The sequence below is a fragment of the Dryas octopetala genome, chromosome 2, assembly GCF_963921425.1.
Source record: "Dryas octopetala chromosome 2, drDryOcto1.1, whole genome shotgun sequence".
NCBI classification, from domain to species: Eukaryota; Viridiplantae; Streptophyta; class Magnoliopsida; order Rosales; family Rosaceae; genus Dryas; species Dryas octopetala.
This window is the reverse complement of record NC_141367.1, coordinates 27413109-27429804: the sequence shown is the minus strand read 5'-3', so window position 1 is coordinate 27429804 and position 16696 is coordinate 27413109. Positions and strand designations below refer to the sequence as shown.

Genomic DNA, 16696 nt, shown 5'->3' with positions numbered 1-16696 from the left:
TGTCAATATTAGAAGGGTAGTTTCAGGTTTTCAATGTCCTAAATCCTAAATTCCTAATACAGATGATATATAATAAAAAATTAAAAAATGCAGCTACGTGGCCATGTCAATTCAATTGTCAAGGTCCAGACAAAAGGAAAAGGAGCCAATTAATAATTATATTCCTCTGTATCCATATAAAAAAACAACTCAAAAATAAAATGTAATTAAAAAGGAGAGAGAAAAAGCACAAACAGAGAGTAGCACATGTTGCAACAGGCGTGAAGACAACAACAATCACAACGCCAATGGTTTCGAATTGGTTGGCCAACCAGAGAGATAATGGGATTCTCGATGTGCCTTTGACTGAATCAACCCATCTCTTTTTTTTTTTCTCTCTCTCTCTCTCTCTCTCTCTCTCTCTCTCTCTCTCACACACACACATACAGTAGCTTAAGCCTACTGATCAAGAAAACAACTTTTTCTGAGAACCAGAAGAAAACAACTTTTTCTTCCTCTCTCAGCTTTCTCAGCTGCAGAGCATACATACCCAAAAATATAGACAGAGTGGAGGAGAAAATTAAAGAAGAAGGGTATGAAATGGGTACAATCACAAGCCCCTTTAAAGACCACTCGCACTCTCACTCCTCGTACTCTCTCACCAAGAAACTCATACCCTATGCCGTCTATGTCCTCCTCCCCATAGCTATAATTCGCCTATACTTCTACTCTCCCTCCCTCCCTCAAACTTCCACAGATCAGCTCCCTCATTCGACCTCCATTTCCATCTCCACCTCACCCACATCATCTTCTTCACTCCCCCCTTTTTCTTCATCCTCCTCCTCCTCCTCTTCTCCTCAGGGTACATCCTCTGCCAAAGCATTTTCTCTTTGGGTCACTTGGGTTTGGTTGTTACTTTGTTTTTGGTATGTTGACCACTCAACTTGGTAATTTGTTACAGCTAACAAGGTTTTTCATGTTGTTCTTTTATGCAGAAAAGGAAAGAGTTGAAGAAACTCCATGTGACTACACCAGAGGGAAATGGGTCCATGACAAGCTGGGCCCTTTGTACAATGGCACAACCTGTGGTACAATCAAGGAGGGACAGAATTGCATCACCCATGGAAGAGCTGATTTGGGTTATCTCTTTTGGAGGTGGAAACCCAAGCAATGCCCCCTACCAAGGTTTGAACCCAACACTTTCCTCCAACTCATCAGCAACAAGCATCTAGCTTTTGTCGGTGACTCCATGGCCAGGAACCAATTGGAGTCCCTTCTTTGCATGCTAGCCACTGCCTCTCCCCCTAACCTTGTTTACACAGATGGGGAGGAGAACAAGTTTCGTAGATGGCATTTTCCTTCTCACAATGCCAATGTTTCAGTCTACTGGTCACCGTTTCTTGTCAATGGTGTTGAGAAATCAAATTCAGTTCCTTACAACAAATTGTATTTGGATAAAGTCAATGAGAGGTGGGCAGCGGATATGGGTCAGATGGACATGATTGTGTTGTCAGTTGGGCATTGGTTTTTACATCCGGCTGTGTATTATGAGGGTGATTCAGCTCTTGGCTGCCATTACTGCCCTGGTCTCAATCACACAGAGATAGGCTTCTATGATGTGCTGAGAAAAGCAATAAAGACTACCCTTAAGACCATAATTGAAAGGAGAGGGGCTAATAGTGGTAATGGCAATGGCATTGATGTAATTGTGACTACATTTTCACCAGCACATTTTGAAGGTGAGTGGGACAAGGCAGGGGCTTGTCCAAAGACCAAGCCTTACAAGGAGGAAGAGAAGCAGCTTGAAGGAATGGATGCTGAGATGAGGCAAGTTGAAGTGGAAGAAGTAGAAGCTGCTAAGGTGAATGCTAAACAATTTTCTAAAGGTTTTAGAGTAGAGGAATTGGATGTGACCAAATTATCATTGTTGAGGCCAGATGGTCACCCGGGGCCTTATATGAATGCATTTCCATTTGCTAATGGGTTTCCAGAGAGGGTACAAAATGATTGTGTGCATTGGTGCTTGCCAGGGCCTGTAGACACATGGAATGCCATACTCCTAGAGATTATGAAGAAATGGAATCAGCAGGGTCAATGAATTAAGGAGAGAGCAAAATGAGTTATTACAATTTACAGTATCAGAGGTTCAGGTTGTTGGGTTTTGTTTCTTTTAATGTTGTTCTCAATTTGGGTGGTGGTTATTGGCTTATTGGTCTCTGATTAAAGAAAAGAACAGGAGGACAAACATAATTAGGTTGGTTATGTTTGGGCTCTCCTGTAATGAAAGAAAAGGGAATATCTGATTTGGTGGACAGATTTTGAGAAGAGATTTAAGGGTGCCACCGATTATAATCTATATAATTTGGAAGGTAGTTCGATTTTGGTTTTATGTTAAAAGTGTACAAATGAAATAAATTGGAAGCAAGTGGTATAGAATGTTTTTATAGATCACTGGCATACCGCATATGGCAGTCAATTCCTGTGGTTTGTTTGAGAATCCATAATGTAGAGCTTGCCACGTTCCCAACATTACAATTTTCCAGCCTTCAAAAAATGTCCTCTTTTGGAATTTTTGTGGGTGTAAATTGTTTGTTCTTTATATCTTGCATATTGCTACAACTTTTATATATCCTAACTAACTATTAGTTCTTGCTTCCTCTTTGAGGATAAATTTGAGTGAGATGAAAATTTCTAATCTGTGATTACTAGCCAGCCATGGAAATTTCTTAACTCAACAAGAGATGGTAAATAAATTTTACGATAAAAGAAGGGCAAACCTTTGCTCTGCAACGCTGAATTAATGTCGTTGCTGTGGTCCTTGGATCATGAAGATAAGTCGATGTCGTTGCCCTTGCTCATGATGGCGAAAAGCCCGAAAATCATGGAGAGTTTGGTTCATTGGGCTTTGCACAAAATGTGGGCCGAGTAGCTACCATTCCAATAACATTATTGAAACAACAAGATATTTACTCAAAAAAGAAAAAAAAAAGAAGATATTGAAATTTATATGTATTTTTTTCTTTTGGGTAGTAAGATTCAAATTTAAGACCTATTCCAATAAAGATGAGAATGATACTACTAAATCAATAATATGACATAAGAAGTCAGTCTTACGTGAACATTTCAACAAGGAAAATGCTTGGCGAGAATGGAACCAAGTATTTTTCTTTCCTCAAATTAGTTACCGAAATCTTAATTTGACGCTAATTTCAATCATAATTTTCATTGTTAATTACAATAATTTGATGGAAAAGAATTAAAATTGATTTTTGCGGGATTAATATGGGACTCAGTACAAGTGTCAAACTGTGGGAGAGGGTGTAGAGAAAATAGAAAAAAAAAACAGTAATGCTACACTTACCACATTTTTATACCACAATTTCATACCATCTTACATGGTATTCATACATTGGACATTAAAAATTAAAAAATAAAACCTAAAAAAGAAAAAGGAAATACCCTTCCAGTAAAGTAATGACACATCAGGTGAAATACAAATGTGAAAAAAAAAATGTGGGACAACTAGCATTATTGAAAAAAAAAAAAGATTAGAAGACGTGAACTCCTGAAAATAGAAGCAAGTAAACGTAGTAATTGTAAGTGTTCTCATCTGCTCCACATCCACAGGCATCACGTTTTGTGTTCCATGGCTGCAACAGTTTCACTCTCTTTCTCCTTAGATCCACAGCGTCAGCTTCCCCACCATCACTACCACCTCTTCTCCAACACCCACTTTAACCCTCACCAAACCCTTCTCTTCACTCCTGCAATCTCAACTCTTATCCCTAAACACCAACTTGCTACTTTTCATAAATCAAATCGTTACTCTTTCAAATCCTCCTCCTCTCCGTCTCATTCTCCAACATCAACTTCTACTACAACTACAGAAACAACAACAACTACTGCTACTACTAGCTCGTCATTTCTCGCTGACCCAATTCGAACAGGTCGGTTTCTGAGCAATGAAGAGCTCGAGAAGCTCAACTTACTTGAGAATTTCCGATATTATCAGGAATTGGAATCTGGGTCCATGTGGGTCAGGGTGATGAGGCCGGAAGAGATGGACATCACTGTTGGGTTGCTCGCTGAGTCGTTCGCGGAGTCCATGCTTTTGCCTTCTGGGTATGTGGCTCTGCTGGGGTTCTTGGTCAAGCAATACTTGATTGAGAGAAGGGATCTAATGCCACACACTGCCACGCTTATTGGGTTTTACACAAGGAAAAAAGAAGAGGGTCAAGAAGAAGAAGACAAAGAAGAAGAAGAACAAGTTGAGCTATTGGCGGGGACTGTGGAAGTTTGCTTTGACAAACAGGGTGCCAATGCTTCTACTCCTACACCCACTCCTCCCAAGAATTCACCTTATATTAGTAACATGGCTGTGAAAAAGTCGCTTCGGAGGTTCGTTGTCCTTCTCCAGATAAGGCTTTTTTTTTTACTAAAACTACCAATACTTTTATTTCTTTATCAACTGCTTGTTTTCCTTTTCTAATTGTCTGTTAAATGATTACTATATTTCTTGGGCATGTTATATATTTGTGTGCTTGTCTTATTTGGCATATTATGTATATATCACCCCCTTATTTGAGGTTTTCTTGGTTTCCTAATATTGTTGTAACGATTGTGAGCATAAGACTAATATAACTGTGGGTCATCTTTTTGTGCCATATAGACATTATGAACAGAATACTAGTGCTAGGCCCTGAACTAATAAGTAGTTATGAATCCGGATTGTTCTGGTAACTTGCAACTTACACTAAAGTGGTAGGACACTTGAGCTCAGTAGTGGGTGAAGTTAAGTCAGGGAGCCTTGAACTCAGTCTGATTTATACACAAGAACTTATCAGCATATACACTAGATTCAAAAGACAAAGCATTTCTTCACAATGTCGTGAATGAGACTGGATTTCAGATTTTGATTTTGTAATTTTCAGGAGGGGCATTGGCTGGCATCTTTTGAAGGCAAGTGAGGAAATAATTTCTCAGATGAGTTCTTCAAGAGAGGTGTACTTGCATTGCAGAATGATTGATGCAGCTCCATTCAACATGTATACAAAAGCAGGTTACGACATTGTAAAGACAGATAGCATTTTGGTTCTGTTGATGTTGCAGAGGCGCAAGCACTTAATGTGCAAGAAACTTCCAGTCTTAACCAGCTTTTCAGAATCAGATACATTGTGTTCTGAAGAAGTCTTGACCAGCTGTTCAGAATCACATACAGTGTGTTCTGAAGAGGAATGAACATCATGAATGTATATGTGAAAATCTTAGTGTGTGTTTCTGAGGTACTTCCAGTTGTCTCATCCTCTTTTGTAACTCTCTCTCTCTCTCTCTCTCTCCCCCTCCAGTTGATCTCTCAATTGTATTTACTGAAGAGATTCTCTTTAAGTTGTACTCATAAATCATTACGCATTCAAATATCATTCAGTTGCAGTGTTCCTTAATCCTTTGTTTTTTTGTCCAGGATAGATGGTTAGACACCTTTGAGGTTGTGAAGATTGTCCAGCTGGGTCAACTTTTGGTTAAAGAGCGCAACCACTTCCCACTTCCACTCCAGTTTCTTGAAGAATTTAGTAAATAGATTACGGAACTGCAGATATGTATGAAGTAGCGATAATCCTTTCTGCCTTGGGCTATTCAAACTCAACAGGAAAACCTATATGAACTACAAATTACATATTCTCTGACTTAACAGTGTATAATTTACAAAAACAATGTCACAAAGTTAAACATTCCAAAACAGAAACGAGACCAGAAAATGACTCCCCTCTTATTGTACATTTGAATTCATTATTAATTTACATCCCAGGTTCTCTTGATCCTGTACGAGAAAACCAACTCAAAAAGTAATCTTATTTGGGATGATTTTTCTGTCTGATATATTCACTCAGTTGCACCCTCTTTATCTGAATTCTTATCAAATGCTCTTTTGGGTCTTGTTTTAAAGATCATAGGTCCACAAGATTTGAAGATTCAAGAACTCTTTTATTAGAAGAAGTAAAGGATCTCTATCATGTTGTACATAGTCTTCACCCTGCAATTAGAACATCTGTTTATTAGGCGTCATGGCCACTCCCAAACCTTTGGCATTTGTATAGATAATCAGCTGGAGTTCTTTTACACATTCTGCCATGGAGGGTCTCCCGCTGCTCTCAGCACGCACACATCGTGATGCCAGGTTTGCAAACATAGCTATAGATTCCATGCTGTATGAACTTCGACCCAGCTCGGGATCTATCACCTTGCGCAGCTTCTTCCTATCATTCAATATGTGTCTTACCTGAAACATATGAACTTCTTTCATATGTACTGACTACTGTACTTAATTTGTATAATTAGGAATGAGAAAAAGTTTATCCTACCTGTAGTACAAGGTTTTGATCATTTGGTCCCAAGTTTAGGTCCACGGCTTGACGCCCGGTCAGAAGTTCAAGAAGAACCACTCCAAATGCATAAACATCACTTTGTAAAGTGAGTTTTCCTGTCTATTGTCAAATAGGCCTCTTGTTATACAAGTGTAAGATTTGATATTTTAATAGTATTAATGAGATGGGTTGTTGTGAGCTGGGATCCTATAAGTCTTCCTTCCCCTCTCTCACAAGACATATGATGAGAAGTGTATTAAAATAGGTATAAAAACATTGCAGTAGACATTATTACTAGTAATGTTTGATTTGGATTACTAAAACTTGTGAGCTGAATGTAAAACCCAGAAAAGTTTGGTAATTTTTGTTGGCAAATTACATTGCAGAGGTTACATTATATAACTAGCTTTATTGGACCTTTCTTTTACTGCATATATGCCATGTAAGGTGTACATTGATTGAATTGGTAGAGCATAATGTACAGAAAATATTGATGTTCATATATAGAAGCATACATACCGATGTATACTCAGGATCAAAATAGCCGAATGTACCAAGCACTCTAGCAGTCACATACATTTCCTGGCCCTCTGGCATCAACTTGGCAAGCCCAAAATCAGATATCTGTACCAAACAGTGATTCAATTTTAGCTACAAATATATTCGTATTGATCACACTTCAAATTAAAGTTAAAAGAAAAGAAAAGAGCAGCATCAAGCAAAGTTTGAGTTAAAGTAAACTTGGTTTACCTTTGCTTGGAAGTTGGCATTCAAGAGAATGTTGGTGGATTTGAAATCTCTGTGAACAATAGGAATCCCAACAGAAGAACTCGAGTGGAGATATGCCAGGCCCCTTGCTGCTCCAATTGCCACTTTGAGCCTTAGAGACCAATCCATTTTTGTTTCCCCAATCCCTATAATACCATTAAGAATTGATTATTTTCAGGATTAGCAAACTGATTATTTTACATGGGAGATTGAGATAACATTTGGAGTTGAAAAAGCCAACCATTTAAGTGATCTTGCAGGTTCCCATTCTTCATATGCTCATACACCAGAAACCTGTGCTTCCCATCAGCACAATAGCCTATCAAAGAAACCAGATTTGGGTGGTCAAGTCTGCTCAAGATATCTACTTCTACACGAAATTCTCTTTCTCCCTCAGCTGCTTTAAAAGGTGGCAGCTCCATTTTTTTGATTGCTACAACCTGTAAATTCCCCAAAGAGTACATCAGTACTAGCTTTGAAAAACCCAGCAGAGGATCCGAATCCTTAATTGATTGATATATACCTCTCCTGACCGCAAAGTTCCTCTGTATACGCGACCAAATCCTCCTTTCCCGAGTAAGTTCTGGTCACTGAATGAACATGTTGCCTCTTCCATTTCTCTGAGTGTGAAAACTGATGACCCATGATGGTGTCTTTTTGTGGGTTGGGGCGTTTGATCTTCAAGTTGCCAGCACTCCACCGGTTTATAAATCCCTGAAATTAATGTGATCAGTATGTAATGTAGATGACAATGAAAAGTTGGTGACCTGACCACCCTGCAAAACAAAGGTTGCAGAGAAAGAGATGAAGAAGAAGAAGAAGAAGAAGAAAGAACATACAAGGGTCTGAGTGGTCATGGGACTTGGACCTCCTGCGCTTGTTCCATGCTGAGACTAAACCGAAAGGCATAATGGTAAATGGTTCTTCCTAACTCCTTAAATTTGATCTCTAATCCTCTGTTTTAGAATTGAAATGACTGATTAGGGTATGTGAAATGGACATAATTGGATTGTATGGAGAATGTTCATAGAATGCATGACAGAATAGTAGAGGAGATATCAACCTGAAATTGAGATTGGATGATATGAGACAAGAAGAGTACGTACAGAGCAAGTGAAGAAGTTAGATGAGTAGGGCTTAGAGATCGAGGAGAGAGTACTCAACAAATCATCTATTCGAACAGCAACCTGTACTTGTCACAAAACATTACAAGTACTTGAAGAAAAAGAAAAAGAAAGATTATAAAGGAAAAGTTGGTATTGCCTTGCTTGCTTGCTTAACATTGGATGGCAAGTGGTGGTGGGGTGCGTTCAGTTTTGTTTGACAAGGAAATACAAGCTGCTACTGCAACGTCTCCTTTCTCTCTCTTTTATTCACATTCTCACAATTTCTTCTTTAGGAGAATCAAAAATTCAAAAGGTTGTCGTTGAGAGGGCGTTTTCATCTGTTTGTCTACCATCCTCTACTATTTTTTAATTCTATTTTATTTTCTTTTCTTTCCGTAATGTAGAGCGATATATTTCATTATAATTGAAATTTCGAAAAGGTGATTGTCCATTAATTATAACTTCAAGCACACATCGATGTAGGACCCAATTTTATGCATTTATATGTGATAATGTGTGTTTACCATATATCTAACTTGTTTTATATGGCTGTGCGATTAATTTTAAACTATATATTCAAATAATAATCTATTTGTATGATTAGTGATTTCTGTTTGGTACTGCTTCATGAAAATGCTTTTACTTAGTAGCGCTTTTACTGAAAGTGTTTTTACTAAGAAGTACAAATATATTTTTATAAAAATCTAAGGGTGCATTTGGTAAACATGGAAAAACAGCTTTTTATCACAATTGTGAGGTGACACACAATTAAAGCAGCTAATTGGTGTTTGGTAAATATTAATCAAGTTGCTTTTTATGAAAATTGGAGATGAGTGATCGTAACTATGCAAAGCAGGTCCTCCCCTGCTTTTAAAAGCAGCTATGAGTTACAAAAAACCGATCCTTTTAATGAAATATTTACATTTCCTATTATACCCTCGATCATTTTAGAAAAATTACATGTTATACCTCACATTTTCACGATGTACGTTGTATTCTCCTCCATTCTCTCTCACAGACTCTGCAACTTGAAAGCCTTCAATCGCCATTTTCTTCTCGTTGTCTCCATTTGTCTGTTGTCGTCGTCTCCATTTGTTTGTTGTCGTCGTCTCCAATAGCTAGGTGAGTGCTCTATGTTTCTCTCTCTCTGTCTCTTTGTCAAAATTTCCTAAATTTTTTATTTAGGGTTCCTAAATTTTTTATATCTGTGAGTGAGGCCGGGCTTGCTGTTTGAATTTTGATTTCTCTTTGGGAATTTCATCTTAGTTAATTAGTGCTTGCTGATATCAACTGGGTTTCTATTGAATTTTTGGGTTAGTTATTATTAATGTAAAAGAACCAAATATCATGTTGTTTTGACTCAGGTCTTCTTGATTCAGCTTTGTTGTTGTACAAAAAGATGCGTGCATTGAGTGTTTCCCATGATTGCTTTACTTTTCTGATTATAAACATGGTGAGTTGTTGCTAGGGAGTGATGTTAGATATGCAGGACTGATTCATTGTGTTGCAATTCATATGGGTTTTGGATAATTGGATTGAATGTTTATCTTGGCAATACATGATTGATGAATAAAATTATCTGTTATGTCATCTATTTGCTATTGTTGAATGTAACTCACCATCAAACATTTCTTGTACTAACATAGGAAGAGGAATGCCCGAATAAGAATCTCCATCAATGTAGAGTATATTGTTCAGATAATGAGGGTGATTCAACAACCACTGCATAGCAATTTAGTCAATAAACAAACCTTAACATCATCATTCATCAGTATTCCATATATAAAAAAATATAAAGGCATTTTTGGTTTGCCATTCTTTGTTTTCATTCCTTAGAAAGGTGATCTGCTTTTATCATTTCAACTAGCAAATGCATATGCAAAAGAGTTTATAGATCATTTTTCTAAGAAAATGAAAGCAGAACAAGCCTTCTCAAATAAACTGTCTTTTAGTTGCAGACGAGTAGATGGTGGATAATGGAGTAGGTCTTAGGATCAAATATTATGGATTAAAAAGCAGAAAACAAATCACTGTACTTGTACTTAGACCATCGTCTTTGGCACCTAAGAATTCATAATGTATTCATCATTGCCAAAGCTAATTTTGAATTTCAAATGGCATATTGGGTTCTGTTAAATTTTTTCTAGACTCATTCTGCATACCCTCCTGAGAAACTGAACGTTCTGTGCCACGACCTTTTCTTCGTCTATGTAGTAACCTTCTTGGGTTGTAGAGTAAGAGAATCCAGTGCCAACTGGTGCATCTACATATATTATGTTGAGGCTCTGCAAAAGTTAATTATACCCTTGGATTAGATAAACTTGGCTAGAAAAGAGTACTATATATTAAGCAGGCATAAGGTGCAGATATGAATTGGTCATCAGAGGAGAATGTTAATTCTGTTTGTTGTCTGATCTGTGAGCTTTCCTACATAGAATTTGAGTGTATTATTCAAACCAAGTACTTATATACAAATGGGAAAGAAGAATGACTCAGGAGTTAAGGCTGTATGGAATGAGCATAATATACCTATATTTTGTGACCTTTGTATCAAGGAGGTCGAGGCAGGATGCCGTCCTACTACTCACCTTGAAAAGGAAGGATGGGAAAGTTTGAGGATCAATTTTGCTAAAGAGACAGGACAAGAATTATCTAAATCGCAATTGAAAAATAAGTGGGATGTACTTAAAGAACAATGGAAATATTGGAAAGAATTAAAAGGGAAGGAAACTGGTTTGGGGTGGAATCCCAAACTTGGTACTGTTGATGCTTCTAACGATTGGTGGCAGAGTAAAATTCAGGTGTGTAAATTTTTCATTTATTATCTTTTTGCTATATAATCATGAATTTGTCAATTGACTTCAGTACATACCACTGCTTTCTTTGATTTGGGATTGATTACTATTACTTATAATGATGCATTTAGACTCAATAAAATGTTTAATCATGACTTCTTTGCGGATGGGGAACTTATGCTAATTGGTATGCATATTCTTCTGACTGAGAAAGTGTGCTTTCTGACCCAGTGTTGAATCATAATGCTTGAATGCTTGATGATGTTTTCAGCAAGGGCTCATCTATGGTTCAAGGATTTTCATTTGCTTGTGTAACTTGTTTACTGTTTTAAGAACATTTTCATTATTAACTTCTATGATACAATAATTCATTGATAAGCATGCTGATGACAAATAGTTTTTACATCAAGTTACAGTAATTAGTTGCCAATTGCCATACTGGTCATTGATTCAAGCGAAGAAAATATAAGTTATAATTCTAGACTTTACATCAAGTGCAGTATTGAGTTTAACGGTACCCCTAAAGAAATATTGAGAGATCTTAGATATATGCCTCATTTTAAGGTAATAATTTGATCTAGTAATTTATGATTTTTCTTGTTAATTAATTATTTATGATTTTTCTTGTTAGTTAATTATTTATGATTTTTCTTGTTAATTAATTATTGTTAATTAAGTTACATGTATTGAGAAGTTTATCTTTGCATCATTTGTAGGATTGTATTGGTGCTATTGATGGTGTACATGTACATGCCTCGATACCTCCTCAAGATCAAGTACCATACATTGGCAGGAAAGGGATACCGACTCAAAACATAATGGCTGCATGTAATTTTGACATGCAATTCATATTTGCATGTGCAGATTGGGAAGGCACTGCACATGATATAAGAGTATTCATGTCGGTTTTACAAAAATGATGCTTTAAACTTTCCTAAACCTCCAAATGGTAATATTATACTTTCAATATTATAATGTTGAACTTTCAATTTTATAGTTTAAAATTATAGTATAATTAAACATATAATGTATTTGACAGGTAAATATTATCTTGTGGATGCTGGGTATCCACAAATGATTGGGTATTTGGGACCATATAAGGGTGAACGATATCATCTTCCAGATTTCCGCAGGGGTAGCCAACCAAGAGGTTCTAGAGAGATATTTAACCACGCGCACTCTTCCCTTAGGAGTGTCATTGAGCGTACTTTTGGAGTATGGAAAAGAAGGTGGAAGATTTTAAGGGACATGCCCAATTACTCGTTCACGAAGCAAGTTAAAATTGTCATTGCAACTATGACACTTCATAACTACATACGAAGGTATGTCAACCGTGATATACATTTTAATGAAAGTGAGGATGACCCAAATGACATCGTAAGTGAGGAGGCAAATCAGATTGAGGATTATCATATTACCCAGGGTTCGGGAGCACAAGAGATGGAGCAACTAAAAAATAACATTGCTACAAGTTTAATTCGTGCCCATTTAGACGTTTTAATATGTATTTGTTATTATTTCCAATATTTTTAATTCTTATTTTACGTTGAACAAGATGTCGAATGTTAGTTATAGTTTTTTGTTAGATAATATTATATAGTTATGTTTTCAAATATCAAACAAATGAGAGACATGTGTCAGTGTAGACCTCATACATATTAATATGTAAAATGAAAAACTATTAATTTGTAAAAAAAAAATTGAAAAACAAGCAAAAAACACTTTTTTTTTGCCAAACAAATGAGTAAAAAACATTTTCAACTATAACATGTCAATTTTAGTCATTATAAACATCCAAAGCACTTTTACATGAAAATTTACCAAACAGTATTGCTTTGCTTCACAGCTACTTTTATTTCACAGCACTTTTGAAAACACAATTTACCAAACACTAAACTACTTTATTTCACAGTTAGTTATACTTCACAGCAGCTTTAATTCACAGCTAATTATTTTCACAGCATTACCAAACACACCCTAAGTGGTTCATGTAAAAGCACTTGAAAATTTTTCATGAGGAAGCATCTCACCTCAAAAATTTTCTTAAAAGCGATTTTATAAGAGGGCTACTATTTACATAACTTAAAAAAAAAAAAAAAAAAGACACACTCACCCCTCACCCCTCACCCAACACACCCCTCATTCTCAGACAAAAAAAAAAGGTGAGGAAAGGGCTGATGTGGGAAGGGCTGTATGGGTCAGTGAGGGAGAGGAAGGGGCTGGGTGTGTGTGTGTGTGTGTGTTTTTTTTTTTTTTTGGTCTGTTGATGGGGTGTGCAAAAGAGAGAATGAAGTTGGTTTTTTGGTGTGAGAAGAAGAGATGTGTCTTTTCCTTTGATTTTTTTATTTTTTTTACAAAAGGGTGTGTAAAAAGAAAAAAAAAAAAGTGTGCAAATAGCAGCCCTCTTTTATAAACCAAAAGTACTTTTATTTATTTTTTTCAAATACTACCAAAAGATTTTCTACTAATCTGACATCGCTTTAGCAATTCTAAAAATAGTGCCAAACGGACGCTTAGATTGACAATCTAATAATATAAATAATTCAATAAGAGAAAGATTCCATATAAATATGCATAGTTTTTTTTTTTTTTGCTACATTGACAGGTTACCTCGTTAAAATGTCAATCTAAATTTCCAATGTAATCAATTTTTTTTATTTTTTCAGGGAAACTGTGATTTAATAAAATCACATTTGCATGTGCGAAATTGTATCAATAGAACATGCCAAAATTTGTATGTTATAAGATTCCAATATTTCATTTCCAAGTTACCAAAAAGCATCACATATCCGGTGCTAAAAAGGCTCTCTGAAATCACAAGCGCTTACTGGTTTACTGCCAACATATCATTTTTTTTGGGGGTAAATAGCAATAAATTAATAACTTGATTCAGACTCGACCAGATAAAAACAAAACAATGTATATATATTTAAAAACGAAAAAACCTTGATTCAGACGAAATAAATAATAATTAGTTCTGTGTTCTGTCTGTACGAAATGGATGGTGCGACTGGTTGCTATTTAGTGCTGGTACGTACCAATAGCAGGGATTTTTCATTATATTGATTGGGTCATGATCCAAATCCGATCTTAATTGCATCAGATAAAATCTTAGTCCAAAATTTAAATCCGACAAAAATGCAGATTATATCTTAAATTACATAAAACCATATAAACCGTGGGACTACCTTTAAGATTTAACAAAGGTTTTTTTTTTTTAGCAAGATCAAGTAAAAAAAAAGTAGGATTAGTTTTAATTTCCTGGTCCCCAAACTATTAATCCTACTTGTTTTGAAGAAATGAAATTAGAGTATTTAATTAAAAATTAATTAGTAATAGGTGAAGAGTTATATTATAGCCTATAGGTAATATATCATATATAGTAAAACCTTGTAAAATCCAGCGAAAATGAATTTTTGTAGCTTGGTTTAACACTTTAACATCTTTTTTTAACACGACCAAACGACAAAAGCACTAAATAATAAAGTGATTGGGCCCGTATCCCATGCTAGGCGGTGCATCATGTGCATGCATGTAATCCATGCATAGTTGTGACGGACCGATGGTATCAATATTTTTCGGCGTGCTGCTCATGGAGGCTAATAAAAGTGGCAGTTGAACTTATTCCTACTAAATTTAAGACCACCACAGCACTGAAACTACTATATATGCATGTCCAATCTACTTCTTAGACATCTCAAACTAGCTAGCTCCATCTTAAGCAATTCTCTACTAATCAATTGCTCAATCTTCCTTCGATTATAGTACCTACGTAATATTCTAGCTAGATAGCTACAATGGCTTCAACTGGAAAGCTTGATGTAGAAGTTGAGGTGAAGGCACCTGCCCAAAAGTTCTGGGAAAGCCTCAGGGACTCCACCACCGTCTTCCCCAAGGCCTTTCCTCATGATTACAAAAGCATTGATGTCCTCGAAGGCGATGGAAAAGCTGTTGGTTCGATTCGCCTTGTAACATACTCTGAAGGTACATACATGGTAAAGTTCTTTTATCAAACATCTGATTGTGAATTTGGGATACATATTTAAATAAAGTAATTTTCACAACTAAACAATATAACATATTAGACTGTCTGTTAAAAAAAAAAAAAAATTAAGTGCTAGTAACTGGTGTATGATCAATCTATATATATGTGTGCAGGTTCTCCAATTGTTAAAGTATCGAAAGAGAAGATCGATTTGGTGGATGAAGCAAACAAGTCAGTTGCTTATCAAGTGATTGATGGAGATCTTCTCAAGTACTACAAGAGCTTCAAGTGCATTCTAACTGTAACTCCCAAGGGAGAGGGGAGCCTGGTGAAATGGTCCAGTGTGTTTGAGAAGGCACACGATGAGGTTCCAGAACCAAGCATCATCAAGGATTTTGCTGTCAAGAACTTTCAAGAGCTCGATGACTACGTTCTCAAGGCCAATTAGAAGCTCATGCCCAATCTAGCTTTAAATTAATTGGAGTTTTCCTTAATTAAGTATGAGCTAGTTATATATGGCCAAATAATTAAATAAGATGAATCAAGTCGTATGCAATGCACCATTAATTAAGATGGTTTTATGTATCTTTCTAAGCTGCTATGCAGTAGTCTATATAATATGATCATATGATCAGTTTCTCACAGTACTCTGGTCCATATATAATTAATTGTCCTTAATCGCAAACATTAGTATTAATTTTGTATGGGGTGTGAAAGTGTGATACCAAATTGAACATGCACGCTATATATCTAGCCAGACAGTCTAACATAGTTAACACAAAATGTGATACATCTAGCCGGTTTACCCTGAAGACTAATTGATTAGGTAAAACTCTTATTTGAATGTATGGTATTGGATCCATAATCTGGAAATATGTGAAATATTACCCTATATATCCCTTAATTACTCTGATTTGTCCCATACATAGGAGTAATAGTTTCAGCAGCTACCAGACTATCTAGCTAGAAGTATTTGATACAAGCAAGGAATCAATAAATTTAGCATGGACTTCATGCATTAGGGAAGCAATGCTATGTTACACAATTAGGGTTTTTCTTTGTATAATTTATAAAAGGTGTTATGTGTTTATTTTTCTTATTACCTTATGAGTGAAATAATCAGATAAACGATATTTGTATAAAAGGTTTCATGGCTTTCTCTGAATAATTTAAAGGACTAAGAATGAATAGTGTGATTTTAAAATAATCATTCGAACACTACAATTTTGTTTTGTTTTTGGAGGTAATTTGTAATGAGTAGGTTTCAAAATTAGCACAGCAATGACAGATCTTCCCAATTCCCCCAGAAGTTACCTCATTTGACCTAATAATTAATTCCCTCTCACACTCTTAGCTACCAGGTTGGATCACATTTATTGGCAACCGGTAAATAAATAGAACAAACAAAAAATAAAAAATAGGGGTAAAGTATCGTCAATGGCCATGTCAGGAACTTGTTTCAATGTTCTGTACGTTGGGCCAGGGTAGTTGTGGTGGGACCTTGGTGATTGGGTTTGATACCATCCACATTTAAGATGTCCAGATCATATGAGATCCGATATATGTGGGCCATGTGTTGTTGGGCTGGGAATTACTCATTAGCCCATCAGCGTTAAATTCATTTTATCAAGACTAGACAGTCTAGACAATCACCACATATTCGATACATGTGACAAATTCGTAGACACCATCGCACACACT

At 36.1% G+C, this 16696-nt stretch overlaps 4 protein-coding genes and 1 pseudogene across 5 annotated transcripts; 4 read left to right on the top strand and 1 right to left on the bottom strand.

Annotated features, from left to right (window-relative positions):
- The first annotated feature begins 248 nt into the window (after positions 1 to 248).
- Positions 249 to 2425, top strand: TBL27 (TRICHOME BIREFRINGENCE-LIKE 27). Its single transcript, XM_086232285.1, has 2 exons — positions 249 to 841; positions 975 to 2425. The coding sequence occupies exons 1-2, from the start codon at positions 580 to 582 to the stop codon at positions 2075 to 2077; spliced, it is 1365 nt and encodes a 454-aa protein (XP_086088411.1). The 5' UTR covers positions 249 to 579; the 3' UTR covers positions 2078 to 2425.
- A 1094-nt stretch (positions 2426 to 3519) lies between these two features.
- Positions 3520 to 5080, top strand: LOC147295023 (Acyl-CoA N-acyltransferases (NAT) superfamily protein). The gene is given in 3 exon segments (XM_086233620.1): positions 3520 to 4360; positions 4362 to 4377; positions 4911 to 5080. Coding segments are annotated over 3 exon segments (777 nt in total). The 5' UTR covers positions 3520 to 3625; the 3' UTR covers positions 4937 to 5080.
- Positions 5081 to 5445: 365 nt separating this feature from the next.
- LOC147295022 (Protein kinase superfamily protein) lies at positions 5446 to 8237 on the bottom strand. 2 transcript variants are annotated; one of them, XM_086233619.1, is made up of 8 exons: positions 8173 to 8237; positions 7949 to 8065; positions 7633 to 7823; positions 7351 to 7549; positions 7092 to 7255; positions 6861 to 6965; positions 6339 to 6461; positions 5446 to 6256 (listed from the first exon to the last, which is right to left on the bottom strand). In XM_086233619.1, exons 2-8 carry the CDS (start codon positions 8016 to 8018, stop codon positions 6017 to 6019), a joined length of 1092 nt encoding a protein of 363 aa, XP_086089745.1. In that variant the 5' UTR covers positions 8019 to 8065; positions 8173 to 8237; the 3' UTR covers positions 5446 to 6016. The 2 variants fall into 2 exon arrangements, with proteins under 2 accessions (XP_086089745.1, XP_086089744.1); XM_086233618.1 differs by having other exon boundaries at positions 7949 to 8222.
- Positions 8238 to 10689: 2452 nt separating this feature from the next.
- On the top strand, positions 10690 to 12543 carry LOC147295021 (uncharacterized; annotated as a pseudogene).
- Positions 12544 to 14716: 2173 nt separating this feature from the next.
- MLP423 (MLP-like protein 423) lies at positions 14717 to 15639 on the top strand. The gene is made up of 2 exons (XM_086233387.1): positions 14717 to 14994; positions 15169 to 15639. The coding sequence occupies exons 1-2, from the start codon at positions 14808 to 14810 to the stop codon at positions 15441 to 15443; spliced, it is 462 nt and encodes a 153-aa protein (XP_086089513.1). The 5' UTR covers positions 14717 to 14807; the 3' UTR covers positions 15444 to 15639.
- The last annotated feature ends 1057 nt before the right edge of the window (positions 15640 to 16696 follow it).

Coding starts and splice junctions, on each gene's coding strand:
- TBL27 (XM_086232285.1), top strand. CDS start 580: ATGGGTACAATCACAAGCCCCTTTAAAGACCACTCGCACTCTCACTCC. Junction 842..974: donor CTCCTCCTCTTCTCCTCAGG/GTACATCCTCTG, acceptor TCTTTTATGCAG/AAAAGGAAAGAGTTGAAGAA.
- LOC147295022 (XM_086233619.1), bottom strand. CDS start 8,018: ATGCCTTTCGGTTTAGTCTCAGCATGGAACAAGCGCAGGAGGTCCAAG. Junction 6,966..7,091: donor ATGCCAACTTCCAAGCAAAG/GTAAACCAAGTT, acceptor TGTTTGGTACAG/ATATCTGATTTTGGGCTTGC. Junction 6,462..6,860: donor TTGATCCTGAGTATACATCG/GTATGTATGCTT, acceptor ATTTGACAATAG/ACAGGAAAACTCACTTTACA.
- MLP423 (XM_086233387.1), top strand. CDS start 14,808: ATGGCTTCAACTGGAAAGCTTGATGTAGAAGTTGAGGTGAAGGCACCT. Junction 14,995..15,168: donor CCTTGTAACATACTCTGAAG/GTACATACATGG, acceptor ATATGTGTGCAG/GTTCTCCAATTGTTAAAGTA.